The sequence below is a fragment of the Anopheles gambiae genome, chromosome 2, assembly GCF_943734735.2.
Source record: "Anopheles gambiae chromosome 2, idAnoGambNW_F1_1, whole genome shotgun sequence".
In the NCBI taxonomy this organism is placed as follows: Eukaryota; Metazoa; Arthropoda; class Insecta; order Diptera; family Culicidae; genus Anopheles; species Anopheles gambiae.
This window is the reverse complement of record NC_064601.1, coordinates 18,785,810-18,802,513: the sequence shown is the minus strand read 5'-3', so window position 1 is coordinate 18,802,513 and position 16,704 is coordinate 18,785,810. Positions and strand designations below refer to the sequence as shown.

The 16,704-nt window shown below is 43.7% G+C and overlaps 5 protein-coding genes across 6 annotated transcripts in view; 2 read left to right on the top strand and 3 right to left on the bottom strand.

Moving 5' to 3' along the window:
- The window catches only part of LOC3290597 (WD repeat-containing protein on Y chromosome), a 94,639-nt gene extending 86,251 nt beyond the window's left edge, over positions 1–8,388 (bottom strand). For both annotated transcript variants that reach the window (XM_061648033.1, XM_563902.5), the window contains exons 1-2: positions 8,005–8,388; positions 5,908–7,925 (exon numbers count right to left, since the gene is read on the bottom strand). In XM_061648033.1, coding sequence (XP_061504017.1) covers positions 5,908–7,925; positions 8,005–8,388 — 2,402 coding nt within the window. The remainder of the gene's footprint in view (positions 1–5,907; positions 7,926–8,004) is intronic.
- A 147-nt stretch (positions 8,389–8,535) lies between these two features.
- Positions 8,536–9,993, top strand: LOC1273661 (uncharacterized). Its single transcript, XM_312663.6, has 2 exons — positions 8,536–9,060; positions 9,126–9,993. Exons 1-2 carry the CDS (start codon positions 8,964–8,966, stop codon positions 9,890–9,892), a joined length of 864 nt encoding a protein of 287 aa, XP_312663.4. The 5' UTR covers positions 8,536–8,963; the 3' UTR covers positions 9,893–9,993.
- Positions 9,994–10,085: 92 nt separating this feature from the next.
- On the bottom strand, positions 10,086–11,332 carry LOC1273662 (pre-mRNA-splicing factor 18). Its single transcript, XM_312664.4, has 2 exons — positions 11,162–11,332; positions 10,086–11,086 (listed from the first exon to the last, which is right to left on the bottom strand). Exons 1-2 carry the CDS (start codon positions 11,222–11,224, stop codon positions 10,097–10,099), a joined length of 1,053 nt encoding a protein of 350 aa, XP_312664.3. The 5' UTR covers positions 11,225–11,332; the 3' UTR covers positions 10,086–10,096.
- A 1,361-nt stretch (positions 11,333–12,693) lies between these two features.
- Positions 12,694–15,005, bottom strand: LOC1273663 (large ribosomal subunit protein uL4). The gene is made up of 3 exons (XM_312665.6): positions 14,832–15,005; positions 13,812–14,238; positions 12,694–13,724 (listed from the first exon to the last, which is right to left on the bottom strand). The coding sequence occupies exons 1-3, from the start codon at positions 14,832–14,834 to the stop codon at positions 12,847–12,849; spliced, it is 1,308 nt and encodes a 435-aa protein (XP_312665.4). The 5' UTR covers positions 14,835–15,005; the 3' UTR covers positions 12,694–12,846.
- A 224-nt stretch (positions 15,006–15,229) lies between these two features.
- Positions 15,230–16,403, top strand: LOC1273664 (pre-mRNA-splicing factor SPF27). The gene is made up of 2 exons (XM_312666.5): positions 15,230–15,408; positions 15,483–16,403. Exons 1-2 carry the CDS (start codon positions 15,334–15,336, stop codon positions 16,059–16,061), a joined length of 654 nt encoding a protein of 217 aa, XP_312666.3. The 5' UTR covers positions 15,230–15,333; the 3' UTR covers positions 16,062–16,403.
- The last annotated feature ends 301 nt before the right edge of the window (positions 16,404–16,704 follow it).

Sequence of the window (16,704 nt, the reverse complement as noted above, 5' to 3'; positions counted from 1 at the left end):
ACTCACTTTTTCAAACTCAATAAACTCAATAAACTCACTTTTTCAAACTCAAAAACTCAAAAAACTCACTTTTTCAAACTCAATAAACTCAAAAAACTCACTTTTTCAAACTCAAAAACTCACTTTTTCAAACTCAAAAAACTCAAAAAACTCACTTTTTCAAACTCAAATAACTCAAAAAACTCACTTTTTCAAACTCAAAAAACTCAAAAAACTCACTTTTTCAAACTCAATAAACTCAAAAAACTCACTTTTTCAAACTCAATAAACTCAAAAAACTCACTTTTTTAAACTCAAAAACTCAAAAAACTTACTTTTTCAAACTCAAAAAACTCAAAAAACTCACTTTTTCAAACTCAAAAAACTCACATTTTCAAACTCAATAAACTCAAAAAACTCACTTTTTCAAACTCAATAAACTCACTTTTTCAAACTCAAAAAACTCACTTTTTCAAACTCAATAAACTCAAAAAACTCACTTTTTCAAACTCAATAAACTCAAAAAATTCATTTTTTCAAACTCAAAAAACTCAAAAAACTCACTTTTTCAAACTCAAAAACTCAAAAAACTCACTTTTTCAAACTCAAAAAACTCAAAAAACTCACTTTTTCAAACTCAATAAACTCAAAAAACTCACTTTTTCAAACTCAAAAAACTCAAAAAACTCACTTTTTCAAACTCAAAAACTCAAAAAACTCACTTTTTCAAACTCAAAAAACTCAAAAAACTCACTTTTTCAAACTCAATAAACTCAATAAACTCACTTTTTCAAACTCAAAAACTCAAAAAACTCACTTTTTCAAACTCAATAAACTCAAAAAACTCACTTTTTCAAACTCAAAAACTCACTTTTTCAAACTCAAAAAACTCAAAAAACTCACTTTTTCAAACTCAATAAACTCAAAAAACTCACTTTTTCAAACTCAAAAAACTCAAAAAACTCACTTTTTCAAACTCAATAAACTCAAAAAACTCACTTTTTCAAACTCAATAAACTCAAAAAACTCACTTTTTTAAACTCAAAAACTCAAAAAACTTACTTTTTCAAACTCAAAAAACTCAAAAAACTCACTTTTTTCAAACTCAAAAAACTCAAAAAACTCACATTTTCAAACTCAAAAAACTCAAAAAACTCACTTTTTCAAACTCAAAAACTCACTTTTTCAAACTCAAAAAACTCACTTTTTCAAACTCAATAAACTCAAAAAACTCACTTTTTCAAACTCAAAAAACTCAAAAAAACTCACTTTTTCAAACTCAAAAAACTCAAAAAACTCACTTTTTCAAACTCAAAAACTCACTTTTTCAAACTCAAAAACTCACTTTTTCAAACTCAAAAAACTCAAAAAACTCACTTTTTTAAACTCAAAAACTCAAAAAACTTACTTTTTCAAACTCAATAAACTCAAAAAACTCACTTTTTCAAACTCAAAAACTCACTTTTTCAAACTCAAAAAACTCAAAAAACTCACTTTTTCAAACTCAAAAAACTCAAAAAACTCACTTTTTCAAACTCAAAAGACTCAAAAAACTCACTTTTTCAAACTCAAAAACTCAAAAAACTCACTTTTTCAAACTCAATAAACTCAAAAAACTCACTTTTTCAAACTCAAAAAACTCAAAAAACTCACTTTTTCAAACTCAATAAACTCAAAAAACTCACTTTTTCAAACTCAATAAACTCAAAAAACTCACTTTTTTAAACTCAAAAACTCAAAAAACTTACTTTTTCAAACTCAAAAAACTCAAAAAACTCACTTTTTCAAACTCAAAAAACTCACAGTTTCAAACTCAATAAACTCAAAAAACTCACTTTTTCAAACTCAATAAACTCACTTTTTCAAACTCAAAAAACTCACTTTTTCAAACTCAATAAACTCAAAAAACTCACTTTTTCAAACTCAAAAAACTCAAAAAACTCACTTTTTCAAACTCAAAAAACTCAAAAAACTCACTTTTTCAAACTCAATAAACTCAAAAAACTCACTTTTTCAAACTCAATAAACTCAAAAAACTCAAAAAACTCACTTTTTCAAACTCAAAAACTCAAAAAACTCACTTTTTCAAACTCAATAAACTCAAAAAACTCACTTTTTCAAACTCAAAAAATCACTTTTTCAAACTCAAAAAACTCAAAAAACTCACTTTTTCAAACTCAAAAAACTCAAAAAACTCACTTTTTCAAACTCAAAAGACTCAAAAAACTCACTTTTTCAAACTCAAAAAACTCAAAAAATTCATTTTTTCAAACTCAAAAAACTCAAAAAACTCACTTTTTCAAACTCAAAAACTCAAAAAACTCACTTTTTCAAACTCAAAAAACTCAAAAAACTCACTTTTTCAAACTCATTAAACTCAAAAAACTCACTTTTTCAAACTCAAAAAACTCAAAAAACTCACTTTTTCAAACTCAAAAACTCAAAAAACTCACTTTTCCAAACTCAAAAAACTCAAAAAACTCACTTTTTCAAACTCAATAAACTCAATAAACTCACTTTTTCAAACTCAAAAACTCAAAAAACTCACTTTTTCAAACTCAATAAACTCAAAAAACTCACTTTTTCAAACTCAAAAACTCACTTTTTCAAACTCAAAAAACTCAAAAAACTCACTTTTTCAAACTCAAAAAACTCAAAAAACTCACTTTTTCAAACTCAAAAAACTCAAAAAACTCACTTTTTCAAACTCAATAAACTCAAAAAACTCACTTTTTCAAACTCAAAAAACTCACTTTTTCAAACTCAAAAACTCACTTTTTCAAACTCAAAAAACTCAAAAAATTCATTTTTTCAAACTCAAAAAACTCAAAAAACTCACTTTTTTAAACTCAAAAACTCAAAAAACTCACTTTTTCAAACTCAAAAAACTCAAAAAACTCACTTTTTCAAACTCAATAAACTCAAAAAACTCACTTTTCAAAACTCAAAAACTCACTTTTTCAAACTCAAAAAACTCAAAAAACTCACTTTTTCAAACTCAAAAAACTCAAAAAACTCACTTTTTCAAACTCAAAAAACTCAAAAAACTCACTTTTTCAAACTGAAAAACTCAAAAAACTCACTTTTTCAAATTCAAAAAACTCAAAAAACTCACTTTTTCAAACTCAAAAAACTCAAAAAACTCACTTTTTCAAACTCAAAAACTCACTTTTTCAAACTCAAAAAACTCAAAAAAACTCACTTTTTCAAACTCAAAAAACTCAAAAAACTCACTTTTTCAAACTCAATAAACTCAAAAAACTCACTTTTTCAAACTCAAAAACTCACTTTTTCAAACTCAAAAAACTCAAAAAACTCACTTTTTCAAACTCAAAAAACTCAAAAAACTCACTTTTTCAAACTCAATAAACTCAAAAAACTCACTTTTTCAAACTCAATAAACTCAAAAAACTCACTTTTTCAAACTCAAAAAACTCAAAAAACTCACTTTTTCAAACTCAAAAAACTCAAAAAACTCACTTTTTCAAACTCAAAAACTCAAAAAACTCACTTTTTCAAACTCAATAAACTCAAAAAACTCACTTTTTCAAACTCAAAAACTCACTTTTTCAAACTCAATAAACTCAAAAAACTCACTTTTTCAAACTCAAAAAACTCAAAAAACTCACTTTTTCAAACTCAATAAACTCAAAAAACTCACTTTTTCAAACTCAAAAAACTCAAAAAACTCACTTTTTCAAACTCAAAAAACTCAAAAAACTCACTTTTTCAAACTCAAAAGACTCAAAAATCTCACTTTTTCAAACTCAATAAACTCAAAAAACTCACTTTTTCAAACTCAATAAACTCAAAAAACTCACTTTTTCAAACTCAAAAAACTCAAAAAACTCACTTTTTCAAACTCAAAAAACTCACTTTCTTACATTATATGAACTCCAAAAACTCACTTTTTCAAACTCAAAAAACTCAAAAAACTCACTTTTTCAAACTCAAAAAACTCAAAAAACTCACTTTCTTACATTATATGAACTCTAAAAACTCACTTTTTAAAATTCAAAAAACTAAAAAAACTCACTTTTTCAAACTCAATAAACTCAAAAAACTCACTTTCTTACATTATATGAACTCTAAGAACTCACTTTTTCAACTCATAAAAAAGTGAGTTTTTTTTTTAAAAAGTGAGTGAATCACTCATAAAAAGTGAGTTTGTTTAACAAAAGTGAGTGGATCACTCATAAAAAAGTGAGTTTGTTTGAAAAAAGTGAGTGAATCACTCATAAAAAAGCAAATTTGTTTAAAAAAAGTGAGTGGATCACTCATAAAAAAGTGAGTTTGTTTTAAAAAAAGTGAGTGAATCACTCATAAAAAAGTGAGTTTGTTTAAAAAAAAGTGAGTGGTTCACTCATAAAAAAGTGAGTTTGTTTAAAAAAAGTGAGTGGATCACTCATAAAAAAGTGAGTTTGTTTAAAAAAAGTGAGTGGATCACTCATAAAAAAGTGAGTTTGTTTAAAAAAAAGTGAGTGAATCACTCATTGTTGGCACGATATAGACCACATGCGTTCTAGACAGAAGTAATATTTGTAAACATCGATCTGTTAACAGCAGATCGACCTAACTAACACTTTACCCGTCAGATGGCGTACTAAATACATAGAAAGGGACGACAGGGTTAGCTTGTGCGACAACTAGTTCTCCCAGAATAGGATAAAAATATGAGACAGATATATGACCAAGATTAGGGCCAATTAGGATAAAGTTCGACAGCGGTCACTAAAAGGGTCAACCAAGTTCATTGCCAAACAGCTGATCTAGAACAGGGCGCCATCGCGAAACGCGGCTAGTTGCAAATTAGATCACGGAAAGAAAGCACCAATTTTAAAACTGCTTGAAATTTGCTTGAAATCTGCGTGAATAAACAACAGTTTGTAAAATTATCTTTACCGTTTGCGACTCACTTAATCGAGTGCTACACACGTAGCAACACTCATAAAAAAGCAAATTTGTTTAAAAAAAGTGAGTGAATCACTCATAAAAAAGTGAGTTTGTTTAAAAAAAGTGAGTGGATCACTCATAAAAAGTGAGTTTGTTTAAAAAAGAGAGTGAATCACTCATAAAAAAGTGAGTTTGTTTAAAAAAAGTGAGTGGATCACTCATAAAAAAGTGAGTTTGTTTAAAAAAAGTGAGTAGATCACTCATAAAAAAGTGAGTTTGTTTAAAAAAAGTGAGTGAATCACTCATAAAAAAGTGAGTTTGTTTAAAAAAAGTGAGTGAATCACTCATAAAAAAGTGAGTTTGTTTAAAAAAAAGTGAGTGGATCACTCATAAAAAAGTGAGTTTGTTTAAAAAAAGTGAGTGAATCTCTCATAAAAAAGTGAGTTTGTTTAAAAAAAGTGAGTGGATCACTCATAAAAAAGTGAGTTTGTTTAAAAAAAGTGAGTGAATCACTCATAAAAAAGTGAGTGAATCACTCATAAAAAAGTGAGTTTGTTTAAAAAAAGTGAGTGGATCACTCATAAAAAAGTGAGTTTGTTTAAAAAAAGTGAGTGAATCACTCATAAAAAAGTGAGTTTGTTTAAAAAAAGTGAGTGGATCACTCATAAAAAAGTGAGTTTGTTTATAAAAAGTGAGTGGATCACTCATAAAAAAGTTAGTTTGTTTAAAAAAAGTGAGTGGATCACTCATAAAAAAGTGAGTTTGTTTAAAAAAGTGAGTGAATCACTCATAAAAAAGCGAGTTTGTTTAAAAAAAGTGAGTGGATCACTCATAAAAAAGTGAGTATGTTTAAAAAAGTGAGTGAATCACTCATAAAAAAGTGAGTTTGTTTAAAAAAAGTGAGTGAATCACTCATAAAAAAGTGAGTTTGTTTAAAAAAAAGTGAGTGAATCACTCATAAAAAAATGAGTTTGTTTAAAAAAAGTGTAAGTAAACAAAAACAAAATAAAAATTAAACCCGACTTGTACACTTACCAGCAATTCTCGATGTACCACGTTTTCACGTACCCGAGCGCCGTACCGGTGAACAGGAACCGGTTCGCCTTATCCGTTGCCAGCGTAATGATCCGATCGCCCGCCATATGAATGCCATTGAACTGGCCCTTGAAGCCACCGTCCGGGTGGTGGGACCACACCTGCACCATGCCATTGTCGAGCGAACCGAACAGCGTGCCACGGTCGGGCAGCATCTTGCGCATGGCCAGAAACAGCAGCGCCTGTATCGAGAGCTGCCGCATCTGCTCCAGCCCGGACGGCATCAGGATGCGGGTCAGGCGGCGGTGCGCCAGCTGCCCCGGCGGCATTTGAAACAGTGACCGGCGGGGTGTCAGCTTGCGCGGCTTCATCAAATCGGCCCGCCCCTCCCGGAACGAGATCGGTAGGCGGGTGCGGGGATTGGTCGCATCGTACCGCCGGTACGGTTGGCCCGTTTCCAGCATCCAAAACACGAGCTCACCCGCATAGCTGCAGGTGGCCATCACGCCCGGCTCCGAGCCGCTAACGGCCGCGCAAAGAATGTCGTCCGAGTGCTGCTTGCGCCACTGGAGCCCCCGCGGGTACTCGTCCTGCTCGGCGAACGCCGCGAACTCCACCACCCGATGGTTCCAGCCCATCGCCAGGATGCGGTTCGCCTGCCAGAACACGCCCGTCACCTCGCAGTCCTCCTCGATCTGGATCGTGCGCATGCACGTGCGCCCGCCGATGTTCCAAATCTTGAGCGAACCGTTGCGCGCACCCGTCAGCAGCATCTGCTCCTTGCCGTCGAAGCAGGCGGCCGTTATCTCGACCGGTTCCAGCACCCCGTTCCGGATCTGGGTGTGCGCCTCGGTGATGATGGTCATCTTGCGATTGACCCGATGGTCCCACACGATGATGAAGCTGTCGAAGCCGCAGCTAACGACCAGCCGGTACAGCCCGTTGTACAGCAGCACCGAGACGGGCTTGGTGTGGCTTTCGCCGTCCGTGCGGTCGAGCGCAATCTCGGGACAGCAGGCCGTCACGAACAGCTTGTTGCTGGCGACCACCAGCTCCCGGGCGCGCTTGTTGTAGTACGCGCAGGCCGGCACGCCCTTCACGAGCACGGTCGAAAACTGGCCAAACGTCTGCAGCAGCACCCGGTTGCGCACGTCCCACACCTTGATGATTTTCCGCTGATCGAGGCTGTAAATCTTCTCGCCGGCGTCCTGCAGGAACAGAAACGTGATGCTCGACGTGTGCCCGACCAGTACGACCGACGGTTTCTCCGGCCGGTGAATGTCCCACAGTCGCAGGTCACAGTCTGGGCCGCCGGAGACAAGCAGCTCGTTGGAGGGTTCGAACGCGAAGCAGGTCACACCACGCGGTACACAAAACTTGATCCTGCGTATTGCCGGCAGGTCCAGCGAATGTATGACCATGGCCGGCCGTGGCCGACCACGGGCAGAGGACAGTAGCGGATTCTCTTCCGCACACGCAATAAACAGCTCGGCCACGTTTCCGACACTTTCCACGAACTGCACCGCACGCACGATGTCGGGCAGAAGCTGTCCATAGTCAACACATTCCACCGGCGGGTACGCTCCGTGCAGCACGTCCTGCAGCGATACGTGCGTAACCGTCGACTCGCCGGAAGTCGTTACCTTGCGTTCCGGGTGAAACACAAACATCCGGATGTGACCGGTGTAGTCACCGGTGAGCAGACGGCTCGGCTCATCACGACCAAACCGATAGGCCATCGCGCTGATCGGCTGGGGCAGCCGTTCGATGACCAGCTTGAGCGTGAAGCACGCCGCAACCACATTGTACAGCCGCAGCTCCGTCTCGAGCCCGGTCACGCAGAACATGCTCAGATCGGGCAGTGGGACCGTATCGAGCACCCAGGTTTTCGAGCGCTTCAAGCTGGACGGAACAGACCGTGCCGTCAGGGCGGGTTTCCAGTCTTCTGTCCAATACTGTATCACCCCCTCGCGGGACGTGGTGATCCAGTGTCCTTGCGACCAGCTGATGCTGCCATCCTGTGGGGTTCCCGTGAGAGAAAGAAAGAAAGCGAATGAGCAACAGCACTCTCATCGAGCGCCCCCACCGAACACTTACGTAGTACACCATCGGACAGAAGTCCACCTTCACGATGTTGTACACCTGGCGGCGCAGCTTCACACACAGATCGCCGGCGATCGGTGGATCGAGCGATTGCTTCACCGCGTGCGGATCATCGTCCTGGAAGCCGAGGATGAGGTAGCTCAGCAGCTCGTCCCACTGGCAGTACCGGTCGTGGTCGGTGTTGATCTGCAGGCACAGCGTGCGGTACTCGTCCTCGGTGTAGAAGAGCCCGAGCTCGGCCAACAATTCGCGCAGCTCGTCGAGCGTGAGCCGATTGTTGCGAGCCCGGAACTGCTCGTGCAGCTGATCGATCTGTTCACGTGTCACGAAACGGTGAATTTCCCTGTCCGCATCGGCGGTGGAGAGTCGGCCGGCCATTTCGATGGACGATGCGCGTTTACCTGTGTGCTGCGATTAGTAGCTGCGGTTGCCTGATTGCTGGTTGTCTTTTTTAACTGCTGTAAATAGAATGAAAATATTGGAAAAAATACATTTATTGCCTTTCAAACTATAATGCGTTGGCAAATCAACATTAATTTACATTTAAATTAGTTTTAATAGTAATTTTAAATTACTTTTTAAACTCCAATGACCATGCTAACCACCCATTGTTTCGATGTTGACAGAACAATAACAACAAGTGTATCCAAACAAATCCCCTCTTGTCATAGCGCTCGTGGGTCGCGGGGACGGCAAACGTAGCCAGACAGCAAAAAAAAACGAAGGCAAAGATTATCTTTCGTCGGCGGAAAAGTGCGCGTCGCGTTTGTTAGATAACCTCCCGATACGAAAACACTTGTCGCGTTGATATACAAGCGCGACGCGTGTGTGTTGATTGTTTATCGTCAACATTGTCGCGCCCCTGGCCCTGAAGTTGCGCGTGTAGGTGAATCGAAAACCGACCACAATCAATTTGGAACCGATTTCCACGGAACTAATTCCGGCCAGGCAAAATGTCGTCCTCTGCTGCACTACAAAAGTGCAAAGCGGTCGGTTTCATTGGTGGCGGTAATATGGCATACGCCATCGCGTCCGGATTGTTGAGCAAAGGTATGGCATGTCGCAGATTTAATTGTTTGAATGTGTTTCATTCATTCCGTCCCATCACAAAACAGGAGTGCTGCAACCGGATCAGATTACTGTGTCCGCCACACGGCTGGAAAATCTGCAGGCACGCTGGGCCCCGCTTGGGGTAACGCGAACGACCATTGACAACGCGGAAGTCATCCTGCAATCGGACGTCGTTTTCATCTGCGTAAAGCCACAGATGTTCGACCACGTGTTGAAAGACTTGGCAAAGTTGAAGCAAACGTTTAAAACAGATGAATCCAACCAGAAGCTGTACGTTTCTATAATGGCCGGCGTTACGCTTGGTCGACTGGAGCAGGGGCTGGCGATGTTTCAGCCATGCTTGATAGCCCGTGCCATGCCCAACACTCCGATGCAGGTCGGTGTTGGCTGTACGGTGTACTGTCGCACGGGATCGGACCATCCTGTCCCGCCACTGTACCGCGATATGCACACCATGTTTGCGGCGCTAGGCGTTGTGCACGAGGTGGAGGAAAGTAAGATGAACGCCGCTACCGGGCTGGCCGGCTGTGGTCCGGCGTATGTGTACGAGTTTATCGAAGCGCTGGCGGACGGTGGCGTTAAGCAGGGCATTCCGCGTGACATGGCGCTGCAGCTGGCCGCCCAGACGGTGATGGGTGCGGCCAAGACGGTACTGGACACGGGTAAGCATCCCGCCGTACTGAAGGACGAGGTGTGCTCGCCCGGCGGTGCAACGATACACGGGGTACATGCGCTCGAGCAAGGTTCGATGCGAGGCACGGTCATGAATGCGGTCGAGAGTGCCACTAAACGGGCTGCAGAGCTTTCTTAGAATGCTTTGTTTGAGTATAACTCATACCATGCCATTGTTTTTATCATATTCATCAATATAAAGACAAATAAATAGATCCTTTTTTTCTGATATGGTTAAAACATTTCGTTAGTTTGTCATTAAATTTATTTCATTACCTTAATCTAGCTGGCTTAAAACAGTAAAAAAAAGATCCCACACACCTGCACTCCTCGGTACCCCGCCCTAATCCTGTCGATCCTTTTTGCTCACGTACTCCACACACCGCGACGGATCGGTCGGGAAGTATTCCTGCATCTTTGTCATCAGCCGCTTCAGCCCCTGGATGTACTTGCGCTGCGTCTCGTCGTTCATCACGTGGGCCACGTTCTTGGAAAAAATCTTTTCCCGCCCGGTACGCGCATGAATACCCACCATCGTCACACCGATCGGCCACGGTGCGTTGCCGATCGCCATCGTCAGGTACGCGTCGCTCGCGTGAATGTAATCCCGCTTCAGCAGGCTCTTCGTGATGTCCGTCAAGCTGTCGAGAATGTCTTCCGGTATCGTTTTGTTCTTTAGCTTGCGCAGCAGCGGCTTCAGGTATAGGCGCGTCTGCTCGAACGTGGCCCGCGCTATCTTCCCCTTGGTAGCCATGCGCTCTGCCACCGTCACCGAGCTAAGCTGATCGTTCCACATCTTGAGCAGGAACTGTATCAGCGTCATGATCACGTGGCAGTCGTGGTCCTTCCCGCTGCGCCCGAGCCGTACCGCCATTTCCTGTATCGATTCGTACGTTACGCTATCGTCGATGGCGTAGTCTTCGTCGGACGTTTTCGCTTTCCCCATGCCCGGCGCCTGCCCATTGGAGGTAAGAATTTCGTTCAGATATTCTTCGTCCACCTGTTCCATCGCTTCCTGGAAATCGTTCCGGAAGCCACGGTTAATCTCCGGCGTCGATATTTCCAGCTGATGTAGCCGAAGGCATGATTCTGCTTCCGTTTCGCCGAACAGCAGGATGGGTTCACCGCGTTCGCGCAGCTTCCGGATCACCTCCGAGCGGGGCAGCTTCTTGAAGTCATACTTTTGCCCATCCCCAACCGTGGCCTGACCGTCACTTTTGGCGGACCCATTGCTTGTTGCGCCGTCCGGTTTGTTAAGGCCGCTTTTTTCCAGATATTCCTCCTCTTCTTGGGCTAGCAGTTCACCGCGCTTGAAATATTTCTTATTGTCGCCCTGCAAACGAAGGGAAAACGATGGTGGCTAATTTCGGTCAAGGATTAGAGGCGTTTAGCAACAGGGCATACTTACAACGAGCTTTTTCTCCTCTAGCAGCTTCCGTTTTCTTGCAATCTCTGCCTTGAGTATGTCCATTCCAGAAGAAATTCCTTAATTTAAACGAGATACAAATTGCAGTGATGATCAGGAGAAATCGGTATCTTTTTTGGTGGTCGAGCGTTTGGTAAACAAACAAAGTTTGACAGTTGTGGAAATCCGTACAGCAGCGCCTCTATATGTGAGATGGAATACTAAAAGCATTCAAAAAATAAATTAAACGTTGCGAAATTGTTGAAAGCACCGAAAATTTCCACCTGAAGCAGGATTTGGCATCAATGCTATCGTTCAGCGAATTCTTCCTGAACCCAAATCATTTTGGACGCCAAAGAGATTGGTTTTCGTCAATGATTTTGTATGATGAATGACAAAGTTACGTGAATTCCAAATTAAATGAAGGGAAATTGCTACCATGTGGGTAAAAACATTCAGCCACTTTCCCAAACTCGATCGAATTCGGAAACAATCGTAGCGATTGTGAAAATGACATAAAATTGGGGTTTCTGTGAATGTTTTTTGAACATTTTGCTATATTGTACGCATTACTGAGCAGGATGCTCATGAAATAAATTAAAGCAGCAGCACCTCAGTTTGGGCCTACCACGCCTCCTCTGTACTTGTGGACGATCTATAAAGACTTTACGGGCTAGGTCGTCCGATTCCATGCGTACAACACGACAGTGAGGTCGCCGTACATCTCGTATAGCTCGTCATTATAGCGGCACCTCCAATGTCCTTCCACACATACGGGGCCAAGTATCCTTCTGAGCATCTTCCTCTCGAACGCGGCTAAGAGGGTTTCGTCAGATTTGGACAGTGTCCATGTCTCAGAGGCGTATGTGAGTACTCGTACTATATAGGTACTATATAGTCCCAGCTTCGTCCGTCGCGACAGGTTCTTTGAGGTGAACTGATTTTTCAGGCTGTAGATTGACCGGTTGGCAGCCAGCATCCTTGCGCGCAACTCAGCTTCTATGATATTTTCGTTGCTGACCTTTGACCCAAGATAGGTGAATTGTGGGACGACTTCAAAAGTGCGTTCACCTACTCTAGTTACAAAATTACTCTAGTCGGAGATATACGAGTCATGTGTTTAAGAGAGCGATTCAGGAAATGGATCCCAGGTCACTTTAGGAATGACGAGCCTTACCAACATCGGATCTTTATGGTTGAACTATTGAACAGCGTGATATCTTGATCGTGAGACTCCGGTGGGTTCTACAGGTTATTTTGACATTTCTATGGCATCACACGAGGGATCGTTCAAGGTTGGCCGCCAGGAGAGTTGAGCGCCGCCATAGGTTCAAGCTTTATATGATGATTGTCCAATGACGATGGCGTCAGCCTCTTCTAAAACCAACCATGGTCGTAAAGCGGTAAGAGCACCTGGTTAGTGCTAGATCTAAATCGAATAATATATTCTTTCTTTCTAGTTTTCGTGGACGTCGTCGAGCCATCCACCTTCCACTTCAGTCACCAATAAAACACAAGATACGCAAAAGAACATGTTTTCTTTCCACCACAGGCTGTTAGGACTGATCGGGCTTTACGGTTTTATTTATGCCGATGGAAATTAGAACACGTTATACCAATAAAGTACGCATGCCTGGGAGGAGGACAGCCTACCAGAGCGTAAACCACACCACCACCTACCCAACTCTCTACTTCTTCTCTACCTTCTTAACGGCTTTCTTTACTGGTTTCGCGGCTTCCTTGGCGGGGCGCACCTTCTTCAGCGACGGCTTCTTGCCGGACGCCTTAAAATCGGCCACCTTCTTGTCCACCTTCTCCTTGCGGGCCGCCTTGATCTTCTCCATCTTCTGCAGGCGGCGCGTCTGCTTCTCCACGAACACGACCGCCCGGTGCTTGGCATCCAGTGGCTTCTTCTTGGCTTCCGCCTTCGCCACCAGGCGCTCGCACTTGCGCAGCTTCGTCATCAGCTGGGCACGGCGCTTCGTGACCGCGGCGTACGGGTTCAGCTTCAGCATCTGCTCCTTGTTGGTGAGCGGGTTCAGACGGCGCACGTGTCGGTACACCTTCCTTCTCGGCGCTCGCAGCACGCGACGGATTTCCTCCGACTTCAGCAGACGGGTCAGATCGGTGTTGGCCATGATCGGGGTCGGCAGATTGTAGCCCTTCTTCGCGACCGATCGCTTCTCCCAGGTGCCGTACAGACCATCCAGCTTGGCGAACGCCGACTCGGTCCACACGCACAGCCGACCGACGTGGCCGCCGGGGGCCAGCTTCAGCAGGTTCATCTTGCTCACCCGCATCGTATCGACGCCGGGAATGTTACGGAACGCACGGCGCAGACCCTCATCCCGATCGTAGATGATCAGCGGACCGCGACGCTGGACACGGCGACGGTTGCGCATCTTACCGCGACCGGCGCGCAGACGCTGCGACTTGTACACCTTCTGCACGTCGGCCCAAACCTTCGAGCGGCGCAGGAAGGTGACGGCCTGCTTGGTCTTCTGGAACTTCTGGATGTCGTCGGACACGACCAGCGGCAGCTCAGAGATACCGTCGATGATATGACCTACGAGAGAGAAACACACAAACACTCACGAGATTAGATTAGATGCGAAGAGGCAATGTCAACAGCGGATAAACTTGATAAACTTACCGCGCGACTGCACCAGGGCAGGGACACCGCTGGCAGCGAGGGCCGAAACCAGAGCGTAGCGCTTCAGGTTGATGTTGATCTTGCGGTGCCAACGGCGCCACGGCTTGGTCGGGGCGAACATGCGTCCACCACGGCACATGTTACCGTACGCACCCTGGCCGGAACGGTGGGTACCACCGCCGCGGACACGCGGGATACGGGCCACAGCGCGACCGGTACCCCACGATTCGGCCGACGTCTGGTGACCGGCGGCCTCGCTCACGGCGTACGCCTGGCGACGGTTGCGGCGCATCAGCTGCGACACCTCGTTCACCACATCCGGACGGATCGGGGCCTTGAAAATTGCCGGCAAGGCAACTCCCTTATCCTTCACCGCCTCATTTTTGTCAGAGTACACACTGACCAAAGGGCGCGCTGCCGTCAAACTCTGAAAAGACAAGCACACAAACACACACGCGCACACACAGGCGCAACCGCGTTGTTAGAAAACTCGGAGTCAAACATGAACGATCAACAATACACATTCTCGGCAAAGGAACAACACTCTTCGGTACAGGAATTAACAATTTATAACCTCAAATCGGGCACCAAACATCCATTTGTTTCACACCAAACATCGATAAACAACATCTTCATGCACAACGGGGCTCATCAACACGCACGTTTCCGGCAAATTCACCCCGAGGCACGATGACAGCTACGGTGCATCGAACTGTCCGACACAAATATTGAACTTTTTCACCTTTTCGCCCTTAATCGAACCAGTCCGGTTCATCGCTTTTCTATATCCATAAATCCATTCGATTGTGGCGCTCACAAAAATGGTCCCGACATCATCATGCTGATTCAATCCCGATCACCACACCGCACCGCTTCCATTCCCGGCAACCAGGCTGTGGCAGTCCGGCACCATTGCCAAACACACAACCAATTTTCAGCTCGCCATTCATCCCAGCGCTGGTAAATCCTGCCAATTCCTGTAGCCGAAGTGTTGGTGCATCTTTTACCGTATGCACTTACCATTTTAGCACAAGTTTACTCCCGAATCTTCACAATTTTTGCTGGCTGCTTGGATAAAGCACGTCCACCATGCCACGGGGGACAGAAAAAGAACTATTCAAAGCGGAAGCAGCCCGATCCGGCGTTCGGGTGACAGTTGTCACCTTGACAGCACGACAGTTCAGTGGAAATGGGCAATCGAATGGTTTCGTAAATTTTGTTGAAAAACGTGTTTACTGTACGGTGGTATTTTTAATACATTTTTAAAATTTATTTTGATACTTTTTTGTGCTTAAACACTTCTTAATCACTGGATTTAAACCTTAAAAAGTTGTTATTTTGCCTTTCCATTTCCTTAGAAAAGGCCTTTCCAAATTGCACACAACGGAAAGCCTTTTCGCCACCAAACGCCAACTGTCAAACCCGCGGTTGTTGTCAAACAGTGGCCAAAACAAACCAAAAACAGCTAACATTCTCGGGGGAAGCCGTTCGCACTTGCATTTAACGAAAAACTCCCTTTCCAATGGCCGGTGAAGTGTTGGTTGATGCATTGCCGTACATCGATCTTGGCTACGATGATCCTGGCGTGCGGGAAGCGGTAAGCAATGCGCAAACAGCACACGAAACACCACCATATCAACACACCCGTACCGCTTCCCCTCCCTATTCCAGGCCATCGCCATGGTGGAGGAAGAATGTCGCCGCTATCGGCCGACGAAAAACTATCTCGAGCATCTGCCCGCCCTCAACACGACCGCGTTCGAAACGGAACTAATGGCGGCCGAATTCGAGCGCATCCAAAACCGGCTGCCGATGGAACCGCTCAGCATGAAGCGGTACGAGCTACCGCCGCCCCCGGCCGGCAAGATGAACGAAGTGTCCGCCTGGAGCGAAAGCGTGGACAATTCGATGGCCCAGCTGGAGCATCAAGCGGTGCGCGCCATGAACCTCGAGCTAATGGCCGAGTATGGGTGCGAGATGTGGAAGTCGTACCTCGAAACGTTGGTCACGATGCAGGCCAAGTGTCAGGCCCGGCTGGCGGAGGTAAAGAAGGAGATACAGGACGTGAACTGGGCGCGCAAGACGAAACAAACGCAGGGCGGCGAGAAGCTGCGCACGCTGGAAGCGCAGTGGGTGATGCTGGTGTCGAAGAACTACGAGATCGAGCAGGCTTGCGCCAAGCTGGAGGAACAAATCTACCACAAAAAGCGGCAATCGAGCGCACTGCGAGCGGAGGGCAGGGCTGAATGAGCTGGTGGATCGATTAAGCATAATAATTATAATATTATTTTAGTTTTCTCAATTAAAACGCTTCATAACTCAATTGAACATGATTTATAGATTTGCACGAATATTTTACACACTTTTTACACATTATTTTCTTTGGCGGGAAGTTTAAGTGTCGGTAAATGCGATTCTATTGAGATCTTCACACCACAACGACAGAAATGTAATATAAATCTATGGCTAAAATAGATCATCTGAGATAGAGAAACCGGGCAGAGGCATGCAGCACCTATTATAATCCCTCCAGCATGCCATTTTCTCCCTAGCACTGTAAATGTCTGTAAATATAGATCCATTTCAATTTCATTTCTGATTTTACTTTCGAGCTCATCCGCTAAGACGAACAGGAGGATAGAGGTCAACGGTTATTGGAGGTACGGGAGAAAAGGTGAAGAAAAGTTACACTTTAGACTGCCTTACAACAGATCTGGCCGCAGATCGGGGAGCTTATAGTTGGCAAAGTGAAACGGCGGACCGGAAGGTGACGGTGACCGGCTTCCGCCCGGGTTGGGTGGCACCCTTTCCGGAGCACCAGCAGTTTGAGATACGTTTGCCGTTTGCGCGTTGGCAGACTGCGTACCGGCTATGCTCATGTTTTCGCTTAACT